At 40.8% G+C, this 25,791-nt stretch overlaps 1 protein-coding gene across 1 annotated transcript in view; it reads right to left on the minus strand.

The window, feature by feature from the left end:
- Positions 1–1,687: 1,687 nt before the first annotated feature.
- The window catches only part of RFX8 (regulatory factor X8), a 32,202-nt gene continuing 8,098 nt past the window's right edge, over positions 1,688–25,791 (minus strand). The window contains exons 5-16 of the mRNA XM_031605200.2: positions 23,303–23,362; positions 21,002–21,065; positions 19,889–20,017; positions 19,728–19,805; positions 19,164–19,277; positions 18,288–18,438; positions 16,596–16,654; positions 12,839–12,995; positions 10,083–10,177; positions 8,902–9,016; positions 5,673–5,970; positions 1,688–1,799 (exon numbers count right to left, since the gene is read on the minus strand). Of these exons, the coding sequence (XP_031461060.2) occupies positions 5,705–5,970; positions 8,902–9,016; positions 10,083–10,177; positions 12,839–12,995; positions 16,596–16,654; positions 18,288–18,438; positions 19,164–19,277; positions 19,728–19,805; positions 19,889–20,017; positions 21,002–21,065; positions 23,303–23,362 (1,288 nt within the window). The 3' untranslated portion in view covers positions 1,688–1,799; positions 5,673–5,704. The remainder of the gene's footprint in view (positions 1,800–5,672; positions 5,971–8,901; positions 9,017–10,082; positions 10,178–12,838; positions 12,996–16,595; positions 16,655–18,287; positions 18,439–19,163; positions 19,278–19,727; positions 19,806–19,888; positions 20,018–21,001; positions 21,066–23,302; positions 23,363–25,791) is intronic.

A 25,791-nucleotide genomic window follows, 5' to 3' on the forward strand; every position in this document is an offset into this window, starting at 1 on the left:
AGAAGAGGAGGCTCAGGGGAGACCTTATCACTCCCTGCAGCTACTTGAAAGGAGGTTGTGGAGAGAAGGGGGTCAGCTTCTTCTTCCAGGTAACAGTAATAGGACAGGAGGTGATGGCCTCAAGTTGCACCAGGGGAGGTTCAGGCTGGGTGTTAAAAAACATTTCTCTTCAAAAAGAGCAGTGAGGCAGTGAGGCACAGGCTGCCAGGAAGGTGGTGCAGTCACCATCCCTAGAGGTGTTTCAGAGCCGTGTGGCACTGAGGAATGTGGTCAGTGGGCATGGTGGAGGTGGGCAGATGGTTGGACTGGATGATCTGAGAGGTCTTTTCCAACCTTAATGATTCTGTGATTCTATTCTTCCATTGCAGCTTCTCAGGGACATGTAGCAGATCCGTTAGAGCAGATTTCAGGGCTGGTCATTGGCTTCTGCTTGATTGCCTCATGGGAGCAAGATGCATATCTCATCCTGAGTGTAAAGGATCTATGAATTGCTGAGCATTTTTAACTTCTTTTTGTTTATTTTATTCCTTTATCCTCACTGTAATCACCTGAAGCTGTGCAACGAGCCTTAAGGTTGAAATTCATTTTTCAGACGGTAAAGATACATCCCCAGTGTATGTAATTTCCCCACCAAATTCTCAGCCTGAGAACTGAATACTCTCCTGCTGTTCCTTTAGCATATGGTCCTGACTGCATGTGCTGTGCTATTTTGTCTACCGATTCCCACTTCAGTGCTTGGGCTGAGGAGTGTAGATGCAAGGAACAAATAAATGTAGATTTCCCAAGCACAAAATGAGTAAAAGTTTGATAAACTCCTGAGGAAAGCTTCTTTCCAGCTCAGGAAATGTCCCTTTTTAAAATTAATGGAGCAGCTGTCCCCTCTTGAAACAATGAACACACCCAGGGAGCCTCCTCCCACAGGACGCACTTTTCAAAAACACCTAAAAAAACCAATTCCCCAGTGTTTCTCACATGACAGTTAGTCGAATTCCTCATGCATTGTGAGGCACGTGCCACATATATTTCATTCTCTAAATTTACCTTAACACGTAAGTTTGCTCCAGGTTCCTCTTTGTATATTCTTTACTCATGCTCTGCTTGTAGGGCACATTCCAACAACTTGTTTTCCGACATAAACAAATCAATAACATTATATACAACCTATTTGATGTCAGTTAATAGAATTAGGCCTGAGATATCGACTCTTGTATCCTGCACAAGTGGGAAGCAAAGCGGGAGTTTTTCAAGACACAGAAATCAGTGCTAAGTTCTACATGTAATAAATGTCAATTTTAAATGACATACTGCTGACATAAAGCAGCACTGATTCAAGGTCATCAATCTATTCTGTAGCTTCCAGATAAGTTTAACACAGTGACTTCAAATGGGCCTTCTGCTTCCTTGATGTCTGAAGTCCAAGAAATAAAATAAAAAAACCCACACATTTCACCTTTTCATTCTGAAGATTTATTCAAATTAAGTCTAATAACCAAAACACGTGACAACTTACAATAGCTGTCCCACTAGCACAGTTTGGCATTTAGTATTTACAGAGGAAGATCTTAAACTTAAGAGAATGAAAATATTATTTCTTAAAATTGTATTAGAAAGTAATAGTGGCCTATGTTTATAAAGTATTTTTGAAAGTCAGGCTGATTTTCTCTGAAAATTAACTGGGAATGGGAGGCAAAAATGAAAAGAAAAATTCTGTCCATCTCTTTGAGTAAGAAGAGCTTTTCTTCTGACCACAAGATCCAACTGAATGGAAGTTTTTGCTATTTTGTCTTCCAAATGACGAGCTGAAAGTTAGAAAAGAAACGTAAGTATTTTGATTGGAGAAACTGGAAATCATGTAAATCATCTTCTTCATCATCTTTGTTAAATCAGCTTTGTTAAACAAGAAAGTCTTCTCTCTACTTTCCTGCCTCATATTCTGCTCTTTTTTTTTTTTTTTTTTTTTTATCTGTTTTTTGATTTTGGTTTTTTTTTGGTGCAGATACCCAACCTATTTTACATCAGTTAAACCACACACTGTGTTTGTCAAACACACTGAGCTGCCTCATAGGATGGCAGAGGTATAACAGTAGGACACAGCACCTTTTTGGTACTCACGCTTTATGTGGCTACTATCAACTATTCTTTTCCAAAAGAAATAATCATAATCCAGCTCCCTCCCTCCCTGGGACTGTTTTTACATACTGAAATCCCATCTTTCTTAAAATCAGTGGAACTTTTGCCAATGAATTTAAGCAGGGTCAACACTTTGCTCTTATTTTTGATCATTTTAGCTAGTTATTTTTCTTGATTTCTATATCCTGGATTACACAGACTATTCAGATGACCATTCACTATTCACTTAAGTGAAGCAGTTAATATTTCCTTATTTTTTTCCCTTTTTTAACAAATCAAAGTATTTGCTTTGCTTTTTACCAATAGAGCTGTGAACAGTGTTCCCTCAGCCTCTTTGCTCTGATTTGCAGTGTATTGTATGGTACAGAGGCGTGGAAATGGATTAAAAGCCACAGCACAGTGCTCTGCAGATAAACCCACTGCAGGTGTGCAATTTAATAGGATTTTAATTTGGTAACAAGTGAACAAAGAGAGGAAACGTAAAATAGGATTTTCTAGATGAAAAATTGCTACTCTTGCTGAGAGAAAGTGACTGGAAGCTCTGTGATAAGGAGTGAAGATCAGTCCGACGTTCTCTGAGTTGCTCTGTTACGTATTAAAGTTCACTGAGAGCATCTTTGTTTATGCCATAGGTTCCAACAGTTATTGGTTCAAACTACTTGCTCTCAGCTGGATAGAGTTCAATCTGTAATGCTGTCCATCAGGCCAGTTTGTTTAAATCTTGAATTGTCTCATTCCCCTCCCTCTGCATTTTTTTTTTTAATATAAAAATATTTTCTTTGGGAGATGTCACCAGCTTGCAATATATGTTCCATTCTCAAGATTATTAACAGTATTCATGCTTCGAATTACAAAATACGTATATGCTGCATTGCTCAAAAATGCGTATATGTGTGGAAAAACATGGTGTCTCTGCTGAAGAGTTTCATTTATATTCAGCATGAAGGAGAGGTGGGGGACCAAAAACAGATGGGGAAGGAAAAGGAAAAATAAAGGTGGCAACCAAAAGATCATGAAGAGATCTGCTTAGACACAGGCACATATTGCTGCTGCTGATGCAAGGGCAAGCTTGGGAGATTCTCTTCTGATTTCTGTTACCAGTCCTCCCTCTCATTTTTCCAGGGTTTCACAGCAGAACTGAGTTTTTAGCACTAATTTCAATGAGATGCGGGTGGAGGTGCGATGAACAGATTTTTCCCGAGCATAACAGGCTGTAGAGAAGGCACAGAAATGCTCTGTGGGACAAGATGAAAAAGATACGGAGGTTGGTGTTGTTGGCAGAGGATGAAGTGGAGGATGGGAGATACAGAGAGACACCAGGCCTAAGAGATCTGAAGAGGCTGTGTGAGGGGAAGGATTTAAAGGAAAAAAATACAAAGCACACCCTTGATACACAGAGCGGTAAGTCATGCAGCTGAAATACCATCCAGGAGACAGCATCTTGGCTGCTGGATGCTGTTCAGGCTGCTGTGGGTTTGTATACAGGTTCTGGCTGAAGGGGAATTAGTAGGAGCAGGGACAGATGGCTGCCTAGGAGAATGGGAAGGTGATCCAAAGTCACAGAAGACAAACTCTTTTGCGACAGGAATCTACAGGGTATCTAGTTTGGGGGTCTGCAAATATGGTAATATGAGCAAAGTGGTGGGTGGTGGACATGATTCGGAATTGCATTTTTCATCAATCTGTGGAGTTAGTATGACACCCAAGGAGAGAGAGCCTGCAATGGCTGAGGTGGGAGCTACCACCCATTCGAAGGACACCAGTGCCAGAAATACTCACCCACTCTATCACAGCTCCTGAAACCCTTCTGAGCTGCAGGTTCCAGTTTTTCATCTCCTTCACTAGCTGCAGACACTTGAGGCACAGCATTAGCAGGCTCTTACTGGGCGCTGTTTTTCATTCCACTATCAGCATCTTGCACATGGACTGATGGAACCCAGAGTTTCAGGTCCTTTAGTTGGCAAGATTTTCCTCTCTAAGCTCTTCCTATACTTTCTCCATCCTTCACTTTTTCCTTTCGTCCTTGATACCTTGACAAGTCATGCTACTCCCCATTTTGGGTTTTGTAGTCATTTGCTCTTACTTTGGCACTGCTCATCCCTCACTCTAACCAGCCTTGCTCTATTCTTGAGGTCATGTACAAAATATGCAAAAATTACACATTTGTTTGTAGGCATATCACTTATGTAAAGCAAAACCAGGGTCAAATCTTTGTTGTCACTTGCATAAGAGCACTGTAGTTGTTGTAGAGGCCACACAAAAGCCCCAAAGGGCAGAACAGTGAAAGAATACAGAAAGCAGGGTAGATATTGAATAGGCTTTCTACTGGTTTATCTCCTAATTTTTGACCATTGGTGGTTTAGGGATTCCTTGGCCATATCTGCATCCAGATCAGTTTGTTTTTGAACTTAAGGTGGCATGGGAGGATAGCTCATTATATTGCATTTCAAAAATGAAAATATCTATCCAACTTGCCCATGACGTATGCAAATCATTTTTTTTCCCCCTTGTGCCTTTCTCCCTCTGATTTTCATTACTGAAGTAGTTTTAGCATATCTCATATTTAAAAGCAAGTGTCTTCCAAGAGTCCTTATAACTAATAAAGATATTTTTTAAAACAGTTGATTTCCACTCCTGGTCCTAGTTTATGGAAGCTGAATACATCCTGGGAGGTGCAGGATAAGCAGTAGAATAACAACAGCATGATCACCTCAAAAATGTTATTTCCTTATTAATCTTGGTGCCACTGACATTTGTTCTTTTCCGTGTTCTAGAAAACACAGTGTTCTCTGAGTCTTAAGAAATCTGAAAACAGCTGAATGTACAAGTGATGAATATATCACTTGTATTAACCAAAAAGGCTTGAGCTGTGTTCCGATATATCCTAAGATTTAGCTTTGTGTCCTAAGAAGACTCAGAAATTTCGTTTTATACCTGGCCTGTCACCCGTTATGCTGCTAATTGAAACCAGGGGACTGACTGCAAGAAAGTCTGGCACAGCAGAAAGATTCGAAGTGTTTCACACTTCAGCATCTTTGATAAAATTAATAGCTAGGTGAAGGAAAGAGAGTCTCTCAGTGCTCCCAGCAGTGAGAGAAGGCTACACTATGTGCTTTCTCTTCTGATCAGTAAATACCATTTGGACTGCTAACCCCTGAGCTGTGCCAAACCAGCAGAATAAGGTTGCTCTTGCTTAGATGATACTTGGGGAACCTAACAAAAAGATGAAAGACTTCTGGAAAATGAAGGAAGAATGAAGGAAGAATGGGGTGAGTGGGAGGTAGGCAATATGAAGTTCTATGAAGTTAGATAGGCAATATGAAGTTATATATGAATAATCCATTAACAGGGATTGTGGGAGGATGGCTTTTGGCTTGAGGTGTGGATGACAGTGGACATAGCTCCATGCAAACCTGGATTTCATTAGTTCTACTTCACACAGAAAAAACTACAAAGTCTGCACCTCTCCCGATTTCCACAACTTCCTTTTCTTTTTTCTTTTTTTTTTTAAATTTTTCTTCAGAGCTAATATTTTATCTCACCTTGATTTCTGTGGCTTTCTCCCCCAAAAAACTCAGAACTCTGAATATACGTTGCTTAATCTGATGTCGCTCTGGTTCAGCATCAAACTTATGAGAGTTGACTGAGGAGCTTCTGCTTGAGGTTCCTCCTCTGCAAAGTAGCCCCCAAAGTAGGTGGGCTCATAAACCCACAGAACAGGCTGGTCGCTTTGCTGTGTGACACAAAAACTTTCTTCTCCCTCTTCTTCCTCCTCTATATAGGACTGGAAGATGTGAGCAACGTAGTCCAAGAGTAGCAAATTAAACAAATGCCAGGATCCTAAATTTAAAGAAAACCAGAAGTAGTTGTAGCAACCTTTTAATTTGCATACCTTCCTGATTTGTTCTTTTTTTTGAAGAGCTTCATTGTAGTGATGGGCTAGACAAAGTAGCCAACTAGCACTCATCAAATAATGCTTGCATAACGACCTACCTCCAACCACCACAGCAAAAGGGCACTGACTATGGATTTTAAACATAAACAAAAGCCTTTTCCCAAATTTTACCAATAGAGAAAAATGTGCTTGTGTTTATTCACTTTTCTATTCAAGTTCATCCCCCAGATTCACTGCCCTTATAAGGCCTGTTAACTAGCATGCATTGTCTGCATTTCCCCCTAACTCAGATAAATTATTCAACCTCTTCCCAAGCTAACCCTCCTACAGATTTCAGTTTGTTCCAAACCTATGACATTAAATGGCCTACCTTGTAGCTGGGTATGCCAAAATACCAAGTTATAGTTGCCAAAAGCCAAAAGGACTCATGGAGGTCACCGAGTTTTGACTTGTACCTGTGGTTGGAAGTACTTACAGTATATATGTAGGTGACTGTCCAGCCACCATGGCTTGGCTATACTCCCCTGAACACCTCAGAGGAGATACTAATAAAGAAAATGAAGGTGTATCAGCTGGTTTTGTGTCTGAGATAAGTAGACACACATATTCTGGAAAGGAGGTGTTAATAGAAGAGCTCTAGCATAGAATTATGGAATTAACTGGGTTGGAGAAGATCTTCAAGATCGTCAAGCTCAACTATCAACCAGACCTACAGAGTCCCATCAGTAAACCATGTTTTTTAATGCCATGAAGTCCCATGACTTCACGTGCCCTGATTGCTGTTACTCCTTTCAGCCTTACAGGGGACTAACTGCAGGCTCCTTTGATTGCACTTGAGCATCATCCATGAGGAGGCCAAGTTGGAATAGGGCAGAAGACAATCCTGAGTTCAGAAGTAACTTATGTGTGTCAGAAATGCTAAGTTTCAAGCAAAAACCCCCAGCCAGAAGTGACTTTGTATTTGGTTTCTGGTATGTGACTTACGTTGTGGGGATGAATGCTGCATTAACATGACACACATTTACCAAAAATTCTACATTTTTCCTAAGTAATTGTGAAACCTCAGTGGATGCAGCATATTTTGACTTGCAGGATCCCCACCATTTCTGTATGAAATGCTGAGATTTAAGACGTTTATGAAAAGCAATGGCCTGAGTGCAGAATGGCTTGTTAAAATAACTAAGCCTTGACCACTAAGGCTTCAAATAGAAATGTGGGAATAGAGACCTGGGAGAGATGGGACATTGTTACATCATATAACCCAACATCTAAAGGAACGAATGGTTTTAGGAAAGAAGATAATAATGACCAATTTAATTGGAACATCACAGAGAAAGATTAAAAGACATTTTAAAAACTCTGTCATGTGAAAATGAATTAAATCTCAGTGTTAATGAAGTACAGTAATAAGACTGTATAATGTGAGATGAAAATATTGTTTGTAACTAGTTTAAGAAGGGCTCAGCAGAGGATAGGATGCTTTACATCAGATGGTATTAATTGTGTCCCCAGCCATTAGCAACTAAAGAACAGGGAGGCGATTCATTAAGCTCTTCTTGAGGTGGGAAGAGGATTTCATCATCATTGGCAATTTTAATAAACACTGAGCATCCTGTGCTGTTCTTGGAATTCGTTCACAATTTTCACTCATGACACAAAACATTGCATCTAACTTTGAGGAGTTTTGTGCAGAACACTTCTGCAGAGATAGATGTGATTATTATTACTTTGATGCAGCCGGCCATGGACAAGGGACCCGACTGTGCTGTATTCTGTGTAGTCAGAGAGCCAACCTCCAATCCTGCTCCAGGGAGTTTGCAACCTAATTATGAGGCAAAAGGTAACAGCTAGATGCAGAAAAGGGCTGTGCATGTATATACACAAGCACAGTCAGTAACAGGGAAAGAATGCTGAAAAATATAAAAGGCAGCAACCTTAGCATACCCCTTTGTTATGTCTTTGTAGGAAACACAAAGCCCTAAGCTTTGAAGGGGAATGTCTAAGAAGATAATGAGGGTTTTTTGGCTGTTGGTGTGAAGCTCCCTCCAACAGAACACAAAAAATTATGAAGGTGCTTCTTTGAAAGTCTGAAAGGTAGTTCTGGGTTGAGATGGTAGTCTGGGTTGAGATGTTACTCTGAGGAGACAGTGCATTGCTCCAGAATAAATAAAAGACAGATAGCCTCTGAAAGGTCTTACAAAGAAAGAGAAAGGAAGTTAGGTTTGATGCAGTATAGAAGAGGAACAGTTGTTTCAAGACACAGTGGTACCACTTCAAGGCATTTTCAGTAAATGCGACTGCAAAGGCCCCTCACTTCTGCTTTGCACTAGTGTGTGTTGGATTTGGTGCTAGACAGCTCTGAGCACTACAACAGAGACAAAACACATCCAGCTGAAGGAGTGATTAGTTTTCAGTCAGTCTAAAAGGCATAAGCAAAGGAAAGGAGCCTATCCGTTCTCTAGGAAGAACTAACTGCGTTTTTGACAAGTGTTTGGATCTGCTGTTACTGTATTATACAGAAAGAATATGGGAATCTGGAAGCTACCACCTGAGATATATGCAATTATTATGGATAGGGCTGCTGGTGCCCCAGCTCTCTATCACCCCTTCCTGATGGAGTTCCTGCAATGGGGATGAAGAGAGATTTGCATCTAAGGATGCTGTTATCTGTTTCACCTTAAATGATAGCCTCTACCAAAACAGGGAGTCCTGCTCCTCTGCCATCTCCAGCTGCATCTTTCTCCCTTTCTCCCTTGTGCTCATCCTAGAGAGGTGATGCTCATTTGGACTGTAGCTTGACTGATGTCAGCTGAAATGATCAGGTCCCTCTGCCATCTCAGGTCACATGAGATGACAGGCACAAAGCTCTCACTTACCAAAACTGTCTGCATAGTTGAGTGTCATCGCCTTGCTTACTGTGCTCAATAGGAAGTTCCATCTCAACTGGAAATCAGCTGCCAGTTTTATAAACTCCTGTTTATTCCTGCTTGGCTGCAAACAGAGAAAAAAAAAAGATGCTTTATGATGAAGCCGGTTAAAAGACTCCCTTGTTGTGTTGTGGACTATTTTCCTGCACAGACGGCATACAAAGATGGAAAATTAAGTTAAAATAATTTAGGTTGAAAGGGATCTTTGTATGTCATCTTTTTTCAGGTCTTTTCCAGTCAAGTTCTGAATGTCTCTGAGGTATTCTCCACCCTTCTGGGTAACTTCTTCATGTGTTTGACTGTCCTCATGTTTGCTTTTTAATCTTTTGAATTTTTCCTTTGCTGTGGCTATTGCCTTACACCCTATAACTGTGAACCTCCATCTTCTCTGCAGCTAAGGGTTCTGTGAGATGAAGGCACCACAGAACTGCAAAATGCTATTTCAAATTATAAAACCCACTCAAAATATTAGGAAAAAAAGCTGAAGAAGTAAGTACAGTTTATCCTGCTTCTTCAGAAAAATAAATTAAAAAAAAGAATTTAACTACCCTCCAGCCCCAGATTCATTGGCCTGTCCAACCAACAGAATGCAGTGCTGCTATCAAACTACCACTAGCTCTGGATCACTGATGGACAAGGGGTGCAAGAATTGGTAACTTAGGGAGAAGTCTATACGCAAAGATGGTCACACTTGAATCTTTCATGAGAGATAGGACCACTGCTCTAGCATTTCTCACTCTCCTACAACCTGCTGAAAATCAACAGTTTCATAAATCAACAATCCCAGGAGTCATTAAGTGTTCTCTTTATTTATATGGACATTTTTCTTAGAGATCTTGATTTATAAGGCAGTGTTACAGAGTACATCTACAAAATGAGACCAAATACTGTAATCACTGAAGTGGATATATGCATAGAAATACATTTGTAGTTGTTCGCACAGATGGAATTTTTGTATGCCAATTAATTCTCCCTTTTTCTGCAGCATGCATAAATTGTATTTATGCAAATCTGCAGTCTGGTCATGTTGCTAGTATATAATGTAGCTCTTGCAAACTTTTGACAGAGTGTAGAGGGATAAATGGTGTGATCACTCTTCCTTTTCTAAAATTGTTAAATTAATTTTATACCTGAATGACAAAAGCCTGAAGATTTGAAGATATACAGCTTAGGAGAACTCGAATATCTGTAGAGTGTGCCAGCGAAGATAATAGGTCATTCAAACCTGTGAAATATAGAAGCGAGATCAAGTGACTGGCTTGCTGCCATTTCTAGCTTTTTTTTTTTTTCTGTTATATTTGGCTTTAAATATATTAAGACCTCTGTTTATAGCATTTTGATTAGTGCAACTGCGCAATTACTTAGAAATTAGTCAGAATTCAAGTTTATGTTATAGAATCATAGAATCATGGTATCACAGAATGGCTTGGGTTGGGAGGGACCTCAAGAAACATCAAATTCCAACCCCTCTGCTTCAGGCAGAATTGCTAACTGCTAGATCAAGTAGATCAGGCTGCTCAGGGCCTCACCCCACCTGGCACTGAGCACCATCCTTGTGGATGGGGCATCCACAGCCTCTCTGGGCAAAATGTTCCAACACCTCACCACTCTCTCAGTGAAAAACTTCCTCAAATATCTAACCTAAATCTTCCTTCCTTTAGTTTTCCCCCTTGTCTTATCATGTAAAAAGTTGTTTTCCCTCATGTTTATGATCTCCCTTTAAATACAGGAAGGCTGTAAAGAGGTCTCCCTGCAGTCTTCTCTTCTCCAGACTGAACAAGACCAGCTCCTTCAACTTGTCTTCACAGGAGAGCTGCTCCAGCCCTGTGATCATCTTTGTGACCTTCCTCTGGACTCTCTCCAAAAGCCTGACATTTTTCCTGTGTTGAAGGCCCCAGAGCTGGATGTTATACTCCTGATGAGCCTCATGAAGGGAGAGTAGAGGGGGACAATCACCCCTCTTCTGATGCAGCCCAGGATACAGTTGGCTTTCCAGGCTGCAAGCACACACTGCTGGCTCATGTTCAGTTTTTCATCTACCATGGCCCCTTCTCAGCAGGGCTACTCTCAAGGAGTTCTCTCAATCTGTATACATATCTGAGATTCCTCCAACACAAGTGCAAAACCTTGCGCTTTGTTTTGTTGAACACAATTAGGTTTTGAGTTTATCAAGGTCCCTCTGGATGTGTCCCTTTCTCTGCTGTATCAACTGCACCACTCAGCTTGATTGCTCAGTGTGCACTCAATCCCACTGTCTATGTCATTAACGAGGATGTTAAAGACTATTGATCCCAATATGGACTCCTGAGGTATACCACACATTACTGGCCTCCACTTGGACATAGAGCCATAGATCTGTTCCCAGATCATGTTCCCAGGTACAGAGGTCAGGCTTACTGGCCTTTAGTTCCCTAGGTCATCCTTCCTCCCTTTCTTATAAATGGGAGTGAGGTTTCCCTTTTTCCAGTCACCAAGAAATTCACCTGTCAGCCATGGCTTTTCAAATATGACGGAGAACAGCTCAGCAACCACATCAGCCAGTTCCCTTAGGACCCCGGTATGCATGTTTTCTGTCCCCATTGCCATTACTACTGTGTCTGCACTGACATAATTATCATGGCCAAAGTGGGAAGAGTAAACTTTGCACAAGTGCAAGCTGAAAAATGGTTATATGCAATACCAAATTTCTTATCTGAGCTTCTACATGGTTGAAAAAGAAAAATCTGTTGTGCAGGAGGGAATTGTTTTAAAACAATAATTACAGATATTCCATAGCATTCTATGGAAATATATATAGTATTACCAAAAAGCAGAGCAGATGTTCCCCCAAAAGATTAGAGGCTACCACTCTGTGCCACAAGCTGCATCATGTCTGTACCTCTCTGAATCTATATCCTTCTAGCTAACAGGTCTTACTGTCAGAAAACATATACATAGGGTCTGTAAGCTTTGTTTATTATTAATAACAATTTGGAAAAGGAGTGGAAACTGAGAATGCAATAAATCCACCTCTGAAAAGATAATAATTAATAAAAAGAGTGAATGTAATAAAAAACTCCTGTGCATTGCTTTTAAGTCTCATCTCAACATTATTCAGATGGTTCTCTTGATGGCTCTATGAACAAAGAGAATTATTATTCCTGCCAAAAGCCATCACAGGCAGGTGGTGGTGCATCCCCTGTCAGGGAGCACGCCTGCGGCGGGCCAGGAACAAAGAGCTGAGGATTCCTCCATCAGCTCTAAGCACAGACGGTCCATCTTACCCATTTCTTGCTAATGATTTAAATGGCAGTCTGTTAATATTAGAATTAACTCGCCATTATGTTCCCATAGCTTTTCGGTAGACTGGCAAATGTATCATGTCATGGCTGCATGCAAACCATGTGTTTTAGTATTTACAGCACAGCATCAATTCTGCAGGCCCTAATAGAGCAAAAAAGATGTGAAAGCTGAAAGGTCTTCATCCAGTTCAGCATACAGTGTGTAAAATCTGGCCACAGGAGGTGATTTTGTGCACTGCAATTAATAACGGGAGAAAATGCAAAACATAATTCTAGAAAACTCCTTTTTATCAAAGCAAATCATAAAATGTGAGTGTGCCTGTTTATCAGCCTTCTTTTGGAAGATGTGTCGTTTGGGAGCACAAAACCCACTCCCGCCACCATAGAAGGCATTAAGAGAGAATCAAAGCCTTTCATTCTTAACCTTTGAAATTAAACGGATATAACTGCGTGCTCCATTCTCAATTTTATTGGCTCTTTTCCAGTACTTAGGGTTACTGAAAGGCTGTAATTCCCAGTAGGGCAGATGCCATGAATAAACATGCTAGAGCTTTAACAACGTCAGGCAGAGGCTTAAATGGATAGAAAAATGTAGAAAAAATTACATTTGATTTCTATGTTGTACTGTAGTTCATCTGGATTTCCATACTTCTTTTGAAAGAGGTTTCCAGGCACATCCAGCAATCCCTGATCGATGACAGCATTCAAGTCCGAGATCAGAACAGTGACTTTGCTGTTGTTGTTCAAGACTATCCTCATTGTCTGCATTTATTAAGAAAACAGTTAATGTCTTTCACTTTCACAAGCCCTTAACTCAGTCAAAAAAGCTTCCCTTATCCAGTGCTAAGTTAGAAGTGGGGCTTTAAATTTACCACTAGACTCCAAATGGAAAAAAAAAAAGAAGAAAAAAAAAAGGATCAAAGGAGATGAATCTTAAGCTGTCTTTGAGTGGGTTTTGTTCTGGGTGATATTATTTTCAATGAGACTTTGTGGCAGTGTCTGTGATGGAGCAGACAAGGCTGACAGATGCTTGAAGTATCTGGGCAATTGTTTTTGCCTGCGGTTATTATAGTTATGCCAAATAATGGTACTTTGTCTGAAAAAAATGAAACGATTTATTAGGATTTACTTTTCCTCGGTACTACTTGTCCTTAATATATGTTTCAATTACATTCAAAAGTGAGTTTTCTTGAGTTTTTCTAGCCTTTGAGAGGGTAAAAATAAGACTAAAAATGTGGTATTAGTTAAAGTGATATTAGTGGGGAATTTGTCCCATTTCTTTGCTTGTGAGTCATTTGTGAATGAATCTGGTTTCATACTTGTCCCTGTAAATATTACATACACAGATATTGCAGAGGATTTTCAGCCTAAATTTTTAACCTCATCTCTTCCTTCTTTTTTTCTTTTGCTTTAATTAATTACTAATAACCTGACTGACATGTTTTAAATGGAAAATAATGAAAGGAATTAAAGCTGAGTCTGTTAAAATGCATCCATCCATACATTTAGTCTCTCACTTTCATACTGAAATGTGGGAGATCCTAAAGGCTCTGCTGAATTTGGGCTTTTATATGTGTAACCCATGTGCTAAGTTCGGCCTACTAGAGGAAAAATATTTTCTTGTCAACTTCAGAGAAAACTTCAGGAGCCATGAACATTTGAACAAATGCCATTCATCGGGTGCATGGTAGAGATCACTGCTTTCTATCACGCCACACTTACTTGCAACTATAACTCCCAGTCTAGCACTTCGGTTTTCCACTATTCTGTTAGCATTACTCAAATATCACAATCTGCCTGACTCTCAGTAATCTTTTTCAATCAAGTTAAAGACAAAGCTTCTTTTCTTGCTTTACATGGAGTTTCCAGCATTGGAAGAAGAGCTGCTGGTTGCAGCAAGAGCACACAATGAGAACACTGGGAACACAGCTCCATATTCCAGTACATTAGGCCACTCTCTTTCTTCACCCATTACACTTCACAGGCCATAGTACTCTGAATTACTAAGAGCTGCCCCTGACAACACTTAAATACAGCTTATCAAAGGCAGGAATCAGCCCTTGGAAATGACAAGCATTATATTCACATTCCTTTCTCACAGGGAATTTGCACTTTCTTATACTCTAATTACTTCCGTACATCCAGGTAGTAGCAAATATCAGCCTGCTTTATCTACACATGATGGGAAAGTTACTTTTTCTTCTGAATGCTGACCCTGCCAAAATTGTTCAGATTTTCTCACCAGGTGGCTAAATTATTGCAAAGTGCTCTACAAGGCACAGTGTGTTTACACCATTCAGAAGCTGCAGCTGCACAGTCCCTCAATAACAGTTCTCATTAGGAGCACTGTCACCTGCTTTGACCACCTGTCTCTGGTTGAAATTCAATGTGCTTTTCAGAGAGAGAAAACCTTGAAGGACGATTAGAAATACCAAATGACTCCCATATGAGAGAATTAAACCTCAGGATGAGACAGAAATAACTGAGAAAGAATGTGACAGAGGTCTGCAGGAAGAACTGCATGAAAAAGGGCACAAATTTTATAACTAATAAAAGAAAGTACTTTTTCACGCAAGAAATAATCAAATCCTGGGGCTCACTACCCCAAGATGTTGTGAACGCCAAAACCAGGCTATTAAATAAATGGGTGGGGATACAACCTTCATCTCAGATGGCTAGATGTGTCTCAGGAGTAGGGCATCACTTGCTCTACGCATGCCTACTTTACCTGAGTATCTGATGAGGACAGCCAGGGGAAATAGTAAAGCACACACAAGCCTAGGGGCTGGTCTGACCAACTAAAACACCAATTGGTTTTCCCTGAGTGACATTCACCTCACCATGAAGCATCTGTTTGTTTCTCACATGATGAACATTTTAAATACTCGTGTTGTCCAGCTAGCCATCTTCTGGTATGCATGAGATGGATAGGGTAATTTTGCAATATAATCTTCATCTGACTCGTTTTCTACTCTGCTCTCCGGAACCCGGTATAAATGCCTTGGGTAATGTCAGAAGTTATAGCTGAGGCTACAGCTGCTGAAAGACTATGGGGATGTTGATTTACAAGGCTCACATTTTTTCACTCGTTGAAGCTGTTGTTTTTAAACTGGGACTAATGGGACTGATCATCAGTTACTCTGGAGCTCCCTTGCCCTTCGTTTGTATTTTAAAGAGAAAGGTGCAAATGTCATTTGCCTGTGCAAAAAGTGCCAGTTAGCATGAAGAGGAACCAGGCTCAGAGTGTGTGCTCTACTGTAAGTACAGACCTGACCCAGGTTCTCAGGTCTAGAATGTTCACTCTGTGAACAGGTTAAACAGTGTGCAGTCAATGTAAAGTACTTAGAGGCTGCTGCTGGAGAATTCCCTCCAGCTAGGTTAAAGCTCTTTTTCTCTAAATCTCAAGGGTGCAAATTAAATGTTGAGTCTTCACAGCTCTTCCGTGCATTAGGAATGTGCAGGGAAGAATCAAAAAGCTGCAACCAGCACCTTGATGTCGTGCCTCAAGCCCAAGCACAACAGCATAAAGTCTAAATACAGCAATCAGGTCCAAATGACTGGGAATAGCTGGCACGTGCAGTCTTGTGGGATTGAGTGGTTTGATGGGTAAGAAGCACTGTTAAGAAGCATACAGTGTTATGAAGCTGAGTTTTTTCTAGTGTTCAGCATCTCCAACGTGCTGCTGCAGGAAATGGCAACTACAAGTCCGTGGCACTTGATAGAAGTAGACCCTTTGCCCGTGTTAGGACATCTACGCATGTTTATGCATTTTTTTAAATTAAAAAAATGCCCCCAAAACTACTTTTTTTTCGAAGTGTGAGGTTTAAATTTTATATGTTGTTGGTTGTGATGAAGCTTTCCCATAAAGGAAAATTGCATTTATTAAGGAAGGATGTGATACTGCTGTATAACCCAAGGAACCATAGTTCCCTTCTTTTATTCCTTTGCTGTGAGGTCAAAATGAAGTCATTTAAGCCAGATGGGCATACTGGGAGTATCTTGTACTGCTTTTGCTGTGATTTTGCAAGTGTTTAAGGACAGCAATGGAAGTAAAGCTACAGGAAGGGCGCAGCCCATCATAATAATGCAGCATGGAGTAACTACAGGATAGCAACCATTAACCACATCTCGGAGGTTCTCAGAACCCAAAGGGCCCCCCAGCATACTTACTGTGGGCAGAAATAAGTAGAAGGGTGAGCATGGTTAGGACTATGGTTAGTATACAGATAATAACACCTGTGCTGCTGTTGTTCTACTACATGTGTGTAGAGGGAAGCATCTCATAAATTATCCTTACTCCATGTGGACTTCTTGAGTGAATGAGATGCTCAGCTTTTTTGTTTCATGGATTCTGGAACATACCTTGGCCATATTAGAAAGATCTGTCTTTCTCCTGAGTCTTTTTATAAATACTGTAACTTCTGTTAAAGAAGAAGAGGCAGGTGTTTCATATCGTTAATCTTTAACATTCTTAAAGACATTAATGAAGACAGATCTCTTTAAATTGTAAAGCAGATCCCTGTGGGAGCAACAGGCTAACTCAGAGCACAGGGAGATAGCTGAGCTGCTATCTATGCTGGGCACCCCACAGATTTAAAGCTTGCAAGCAGCCCAGATTACTGCTCTTCCTTCACTAGAAATATGTTAATGCATGATGCAGAGGAAAATTTCTTCCAATATTTTTTTCCTTGAAATATTTCTCAAGCAACATTCTTTTATGAGTATGGTTTCAGATGCCATCATGACTGATGGCACCATGAATTCTAAATTTTCTGTTTTGATTAGAGTTTGCATTTTCACCCTTATGTATCTATAATTCTTCAGCACTGTTAATAAAAGTTGATTTCTGTTGCTCTGTTTGATCCTGTCTATAACGTGTTAAAATTACTAACACTGTGATCCAAGAATATCTTTTTTAAGAATAAAATATAAGTAACTGATCCTTAGTTGCAGGAAAATCAAGTATAAAGCAACTTAAATCTGCAGACAGGCAATGGTTTTCAAGTGAATTCTGTTTCTCTAAAGTTTGTACAATCCCCAAAGCCCAGAATATGCATAGAAAGCATTATAGTTGATTAATTACTTATACTTTCATACACACAAACGTGTTAAAAGCAAATTACTAAATTTGCTCTGTCAATTGTTTGAACGTAAGGACTGCCAGATTTGAGACTGACTGTAAGCCATCCTTGAGCACGTGTGCAAGCAGTCCTGTATCCATGTAGGATCCCAACTTTCTCACTGTAGAGATGATTTTCATTCACGGAGAAACTGAGCAGCATTTTGCTTTAGCTGGATCTTAAAAACATCTTCAGCTAGGTGATCTTAAAAGTTCCTTCCAACCCAAACCATTTTATGATTCTATGTAATAAATAAACTGTAGAATCATGGAATGGCTTGGGTTGGAAAGGACCTTAAAGATCAACTAGTCCCATTGCTGTGGGCAGTGACCCCTTCTACTAGATCAAGTTGCCCAACACCTCACCCAACACAACCTTGAACATTTTGTATATATGAACATATTTGCATACATACATCAAAGTATGTACGTATGTACATACTTAGGATCACACACCTTTGTATATTACAAGATTTTAAAATCCTGCTCTAATGACAGAGTCACATTTTCCCTATAGGCCTTTGGCTTTTTTTTCTACTTTATATTGAACTGTCCTATGGTCATTAATTAATTTATCTGCATAAAACCACTTGCAAGGAAAAGAGACAGAACAATACCTACATTTCAGAGAGCAGGGTGCTTATTTTTCAGAGTCATCAACACAGCCGAAGTGAACATGACAAAAGACAGGTCTTTAAAAAGATTCAAGTACACTTTAATTAAGCAGGAACTTGGAATGATTTGGGCTTAAATTTGTCTTCACACCAATTGAGACCATTTATTTTTAACTGAATACCAACTAACGCTAGTCCCTCCTACTATCAAGGTCATCAGCTAAAATGTTTTAAAAATAATTTAAGAGTCTTGTAACCCAATCTTTTCTGCAGTTGAAGCAAACATTATTTTATGAAAATCACTCTGTTCCTCATACTCACCTTTACATTTGGATGTTTGGAGTGGCATTGGAAGCTCTTCCAAAGCATTAAGCAACCAGAGTTTAACGTTTTTACTGAACATTCTGATTGACTTCAGATAGTGGACAGACACCTCCTCCAGGAAGTCACCAAGGAGAATATTATCCATTTCCTACAATGTAAATATATGGAGTTGCATGGCCACTGCACTAGAGATGTTTACAGCAGCATGAAACATGTTTTAGCTGTGATTACAATTTATGTCACGAAAGAAGCCCATTGTTTTCCTCCTCTTAAGGCAATAATTAAACTATATTTATTAGCAGAAGGAAAAAGGTCCTAGAAGCAAGCAGTGCCTCCTGAATTAATCACTAGATGCTGCTTGATGATCTGCTGTAAATAAGAAGTAAATTATTCTGAGCAGAAAACTGTGTACGTCTGCTTAGAATGTCACTGAGAAATATAGTAAAGTTATCAAAGGAAAAATAACCCTCTTGTAGTTTAGAATCCAGCTATCAGACCAAATTTCAGATGCATATCCTCATTCCAGAACCCCAGATAACATTTATAACATTATCCTCCATTGGTGTTAAGAACTTCTGACTGTGGTCGTATGCAGAGCCAAGAATTGGACTTGATGATCCTTATGGATCCCTTTCAACTTCACATATTCTGTGATTCTGTGAACTGAAGATATAGCATCAAATGGCTGTAGTCTCAAATTCCACTGTCTCCTTTCAAAATCCAAACTCGCTGGCTCAAAATTTATATATACATATACCCTGAAAATAAAATCTCATTGTACAGTACACAATAAACAGCTGGTCTTTCTCTCTAGGTAGAACTACCAAAAAGACAAAAATCATAAAGTAATTACAACAAACATGTATACAGTACCTTGAATAAATATCTGTCATAGTACTTGAACAGCTGGCATATATCTGGCAAGGATATAAATGCTATTTTTTCAGGCTGTAGAGACTTCCAAAATGATGTGATGCAATCTTCCACCTATTGCACAAAGTCCTTCATGAATTTTCACCAATTTTACACTAGTGACATGTGAAGTGTGACTCAGTGAAAGGACACACACATTAGCACAGAAGCAGGAGGATGAATACAGACCTTGGCTCCCCACCTGCCTTGAGCCAGGCTCAGATACTGGTGGGAGCATCCAGGAGTGATGCATAACAAAGAGCAGGAAGACAAAGAGATGTGCTGTGGATATGTGGATATAATGGGAGATCTATATCCATGGCCTTGTGTTTTGTGCCCACAACATCACATTCTAAGAGATGGTCACATTAAGAATTCCAGTATATCTTGAATGAGTGCTCTTTTTGTCCATAAATGAACGTCTTCTTTAGATAAAACCATCAACTAAATAAGCTACAAAGAAACAATTTCATTATCATATTTGTTTGCCATCATGCAAGGGAAGTTACTGAAGCAAAGGCATACCTTGTCAAGCTCTTGCATTTTCACAACCTCTAAAATGTCTTGGCAGTGGCTATTGTACTCATTTGCGACCTGTATGACCTGGACAAAGTGAGAAAAAGAGTGTAAAAAAGATCATATAGTCAAAGAGCTAAATTGCTTGATTACTGGATACTTAAACATACCATCTCATAGGGGTATTTGTTCAGTAATTCTTGCTCCCAAGGGCAGGCTAGTCCAAATTCAGGCAAAACATATGCAAGTCTGTCTTCTTCAGTTTTCAGATAAGTGACCGACGGAAAACAGTGCAAATCCTTGCTCCAAAGCATCAGAATGTATTTTAAAGAATTAAAAAAAAAAAAAGTACACAATTATCTTGTCACTTCTGCTAAAGTTACTAGTACTTTCCTGAAGTTGTATATTGCTATTTTTTATTAAGATGTAATTATTCACAGAAATGCTTGTTCTTTTTGTTGAAAAAAATAGAGGTGGGTGAAAGAAGCAAGCATGGTTGACTAAAAGTTCAAATTCCAAACAGTACAATAATTTATTTTCAAACCAAGTGAATTTTTCACACTACGTATATCTTATGCATATATTTTCTATAGCACTCATTTTCACAGTTGCAATCTTCTAAATAAGGCTTGAGATTGTTGGCTCTGCTGTAAAGGTGACAGCAGTTTTCTTCAGCTGTTGTTACACGCTCTCTGAGCACCATGAAAAAAAACAAGGAGGACACACAGTCTCTCCTTTTCCCTCGCTGTGATCCCCATAATCCTGCTGCTCACGCTCTGTGGGTTGGCTTCCAGCCTCTCCAGCTTCAGGCCAATTCCCTAGTGCATTTGAGCTGACACCAGTTAGCCTAACATCAGCCTCCTTGGCGAGCAGGGCTGCCATTCTCTTTTCTTGATCAGTTTACAGTGTTTTAAAGACTTCCCATGCCAATATAGTCCCACTGAGTTGAAAGGGCACTGGCTCGACAGCATGAGAGCCTGCAGTGATGGGCTTCAGACAAGGAAGGCTGTGCCCAACTAACTCCTCCAGTGTTGGGAACCTGGGCTGTCAGCCACAATTTCAACACTCGGCATAGTGAAGATTGTTTGAGCTGACATTTAGATAACAAAAATACTTAGCTACGTAAGGAGTAGGGGGAGTAAGCATTTAGTGAGGTTCTACAGACAAAGGTTATTTCAGGGAGTGTGATGGGTTAATTGTATTTCATTACAATATTATATAGCCTTTCTAATTAAGCACACGGAGAAGCATTTTGTTATAAGACTAATCTATCTGAAACTCACTGTTCCTTTTTTTTTGCTATTGCTCTCATAACCAGCTGGGTCTCCAGAACTGCAGGTGTCTGCACTGTGGTAAAATAAAGAACATAAAGCCCTTTAAAAAAAACCACCAATTCATACAGTGTTTAGTGAGAAAACAATCTCAAAGTGGATAGAGTGCTAGGCTGAAGTAGACAGTAGTGTGTTTAGGAAACAAAATCCCTCCCTTTCCCATCATTCAGTGGTCCCAGGATTTTCTAATGAATCTGGAGACTAATTTCAAGCTAAAATTGAGCCACTTACTGCAGACAGCAAGATATTAGCCATTTAGCAGCACAATCTCTTCCAACTTCTTGTATCCAAATTCATGATTTTGAACTTGCAGTGGCAGTTCATTTAGAATGAAAATAAAAATCATAGACACAAAAATAATGAAATCGTAATCGTCCTTGAGCTTTGATTGCACAGTAACCCCAATTTCTGTTCCCTTTATTAATGGAGACAGCAACCTTTTCCTGGCTGCCCCCTGCCTACTTTGAAAGTCTTCCTTGATGCTCCACACTCTCAATATTCTCATGAGCCTGCAAAAGCTCAACAATCAGCTTTTGGCTGGAAAAACCATGAGCTGGGCAGCAGTAGGCTGCTTTCTTGCTTTGTCATCTCCTCCCTCCTCCTACGCCTGAGTTGATGAAGTGAATCCTGCAGGAGAGAAAGGCAGTGGCAGTCTATCTGAGAAACCTTGTCTGTTGTGAACTGATGTGGTTCATCTGGCAAAGGAAGGGAAGAACAACTTTGGCTACAGGCTTGCCAAGCCTAAAGCTGCTGGGGAAGGGGAACGGTGAAGGCAGTATCAGCAGTGGCTGTCCAGAGACAACAACAAGAACAGAGATCTGTAGGTGAGCACTTGAAAAGCAGCACAAAGGAACACCAGCCAGTAAGCCATTTTCTGGCCCATCTTCAGTTCCTCAATACAAATGCGTGGAGCACAGGAAATAGGGAAGGTGAACTGGAAGTTTTAGTCCAGTCTCAGGGCCAGAATATTCTGGGCCTCCATGAGATGTGGTGGGATGGCTCACAAGTCTGGAATGCTGAGACGAATGGCTACAGGCTCTTCAGGAGGGATGGGCAGGGAAGGAGAGGAGGTGTAACCCTGGACATTAGGAAAGGTCTGAACTGCATGGAGCTGGGTAATGGCAATGAAAGGGTGGGTTCTCTTCATAAGAGTCAGAGGAAAGGCCTACAAGGGAGATAGCATCTGGAGTATTGTGTCCAGTTCTGGACTCCCCAGTTCATTCAAGACAGAAAACTAATGTAGAGAGTCCAATGGAAAGCTACAAAGAAGATGAGGGACCTGGAGCATCTCTTGTATTGAGGAAAGAATGAGTGATCTGGAGCTGTTCAGCTTGGAAAAGAGAAGGCTGAGAGGGGATCTTATCATATCTTATAGATATCTTATGGGCGGGTGCCAAGTGGATGGCAGTGCCCAGTGACAGTACAAGGGGCAATGGGTGCAAAGTGCAACAGGGGAAGTTCCATCTGAACACAAGGAAAAGCTTTACTGTGAGGGTGACAGAGCACAGGGTGACAGAGCAGCTGCCCAGAGAAGTTGTGCAGTCTTCTTCTCTGAAGATATTCAGAACATGCATGGACTCTTTTCTGTGCAACCTGCTGTAGGGAACCTGCTTTAGCAGCGGCATGGACTAGGTGATACCCAGAGGTCCCTTCCAAACCCTGCAATACTGTGATTCTGTGACACGGGACATGCTCCAGCCAGCCCCACATCTGCTGCTGGTATGTGCTCCCTGTCTGTGAAGTCATTTCAAGCTCCCAGGGACTCTGTTATTTGGAAGGTGGCAGCCAGTGTTTTGCACAAAATATGCAGTCCTTGTTGGTGGCTGGTACACACAGCACCTCCCTTTCCCTTCACCACCACTTTGGTGCTGGAAGCCAAAGGACTCCACCCACCAAAGGCCTGGCACAACATTAATACTGCATTTGTTTGGTCCCCACAAACAAAAGAAAGGGTCCATACAGATGCACTGCTGTCAAACGTCTCATTCTTGCAGGTTCCTAAAGCCTGTGAAATACAATTAACTAACATTTTCCAGCTCCTGCTCTTCCCAAGCAGGCAGCCAGCTGCATTCTGCTGCTGCTGCTATGGCAACACACCTCAGCACCTCACCTCTTCTTCAGCGGGCTGCCTAGTCCGTTTGCCCGGTGCTGGGTGGCAGGCTGAAGCCTTCCTTCTCACTACCCCTCCACCTGTCCCTACCTCACCTTTGCCAGGTGAGGCAAGCATCATTAGCAAAAGAAGTTCAGACTCACCCGGTTCCCGTAGGGGTGCTTGGCTGCCACGCTGAAACACTCTTCCCTGGAGAGCACTGCCTGGGCAAAGACAGAGCACAGAGAATGGAAGATGGGTGGGAGGTGAGGGCAATGAGCTCAGCTCTGCTTACCATGAGGATGGGGAGGGGGAACGAGAGCTGATAGGGGAGGTCTGATTGTAGGGATGGCAGAAAGACTGAGGTGAATGGGAAGGAAGAAGGGAAAACGAACAAAGAGAGAAAGGTGAATGGGATCAACAGATTACACTGAGATCAGCAAAGATAATATCCTAGAAACACACTAGAATTTGTAACTGAAAAATTACAGGTTTGTGTCACTAGAAAGTCAGAGACCCAAGCCTTCCCTGTTACTAGATTATGAAGTAACTCTTACTTAGAAGTCTTTTCCAACCTTGGTGATTTTATGATATGATTCTACTCTTACAAAGCCAAAACTCACTGGCATTATTTTAGCACCGACATACTCCAAGCCACTTTGACCTACCAGAGCATCTGCCATTGTAGGGAGACTTCATCCTCAAAACTCCCATTCCTAAATGTTACTGTAGTGTACTTCAAATCATCCCACACCCTCTTAAATCTCCATAATACCTTTGGAGACCCGTTTGGTCACAGCTCTGCTTGTTTGCACCACTTTCACATCATCATTAGTACAACAGAATATGTATCTTCAGAAAAACTCAACAATTCGAAACAGACCAGCTCACAGGTGCTTTGTAAGAGAATCCTCATCACTCCTAGTGTGAACTCGTTCCATCCCAGCAACTTGACACATCCAAGGCCTGGTTGACTACCAAGAGGCAAATGCCTTCTTTGCAGTGAAATGCAACCATTATAATCTTATGGCCATTTCTATGACACCAACAAGCAAAGCTCCCAATGTGCCAGACCCTTCACAGGCCCAGTTCCTTACTACAACTCCATGTCAAGTGCTGATGACCTCAAAATGGTCAAGAAATACTGTTTTCAGTAATTAGAGACAGTGGATTGTAGTGCTGACACCAGTCAATTCTTTAACAGCCTGGAGGGTGTTTGGGTGGATGCGTTCATCTCTCAGCTGGGCTCTCATCTCCACCTTCCCCTCAGGTAGAAGCTCCAGAAGAAGCACCTGCGTGTCAGACTCGATCCAGGCGTGGGAGGATGCAGTAGGCATTTGGGACATGCTGACTGCTCAGGCACACATCCCTGTCTCTGCCATGGGGATATGGCATCAAGCCAGTGAGATCGCGACTATTCATTGGATCTGATTTGAAGACAAGTGTTTGGACTGCACTGTAAATGTATATTAATAATCTCCTTCACTATTATCTGGAAGTTTTCACACCAGCACACTCTTCCAGACTGTTGTATCATGGGTCAAATACCGTCTGCTGCAGCCATCAATTTAACTCTACAAGAACAACGTTTGTCTTTGCGGATAGAAAAATACTCAATTTTTTATTACTTTTTTGTCCAACTTTCATTTCTCTACTTTAAAAAAATTATTCCAGGGATGGCTTTTTTGTTTGTTTGTTTGTTCAGTAGTGATTTTACTGGATAACAAAAATTAATTCTGATTTCTAAAAGTACTGAGCCCTAAAAAGAAGGCAGTAAAGATGAGATATTTGCTTACTGTGTTCCTGTGCATTTGTAAAGCATGTACATAACTGTAAGAACAGATGGAAATTGACTTATTTCACTGAGGCTGCTGCTTAAGTTGTATGTGGCCTAATTTGTTTCCTTAGTTATTTTGTGGGAGGAGGGTTATGATAACCAAGTGTCCCTGGCTGCATATTTAATTTGTTTGTTTTTTACTGTTTTCTCTCTGTTTTCTTCTGCTGCCCTTTAACAGGCACCAAGAAGCAGCAGTGACACCCGGGTGCTGCTGGTGCACATGTTGGCTCTAGATGGGGGCACGTGGCTGGGTTTTGAGTGCAAGATGCTCTAAATGCAGCTCTTTGGCTTCACACAACAGCTTCAGTGAAGGAAGTGTCAGACAAAATAATTTCATAGTTAAGAGACTTACTTAAGAGTATTGCAGCCAGAAAGCTGATGTTTATCTGAATGTATATATATTTAATACAGTGTGCGTTGGTAGCTGGGGATATCACTTCAGCAAGGTTCTCATGTGAAATGAGCCTCGTGTTTCTTATGAATAATTTGTTTGGTCTCAAAGCAACTGATTGCCACTTGATTGTGTGCAGAACCTGAGCCTTTGCCCTGCTCCACTCTTTATCCTTGCTCTGCTGTGGCTGCCTGGGGTGCTGCAGCTTAGCTCTGCCATCAAACCAGCAAAGACAGGAAGCAAACCCGCGGGTATAATTTTTCCATTCTCTTGCAGCGTGTATTCAATTAACTATACAATAAAATACCACAGACAGTGAAACAGCTTTCATCATCCCGAGAATATCTGAGTGCTTAATAGTCTGTCTTGTATCCCTAGAACATTTGTGTCATAGAGAGCTATTATATCCCCATTTAACAGAATGG

This window comes from Phasianus colchicus, chromosome 1, assembly GCF_987193195.1.
Source record: "Phasianus colchicus chromosome 1, bPhaCol1.hap1.1, whole genome shotgun sequence".
NCBI classification, from domain to species: domain Eukaryota; kingdom Metazoa; phylum Chordata; class Aves; order Galliformes; family Phasianidae; genus Phasianus; species Phasianus colchicus.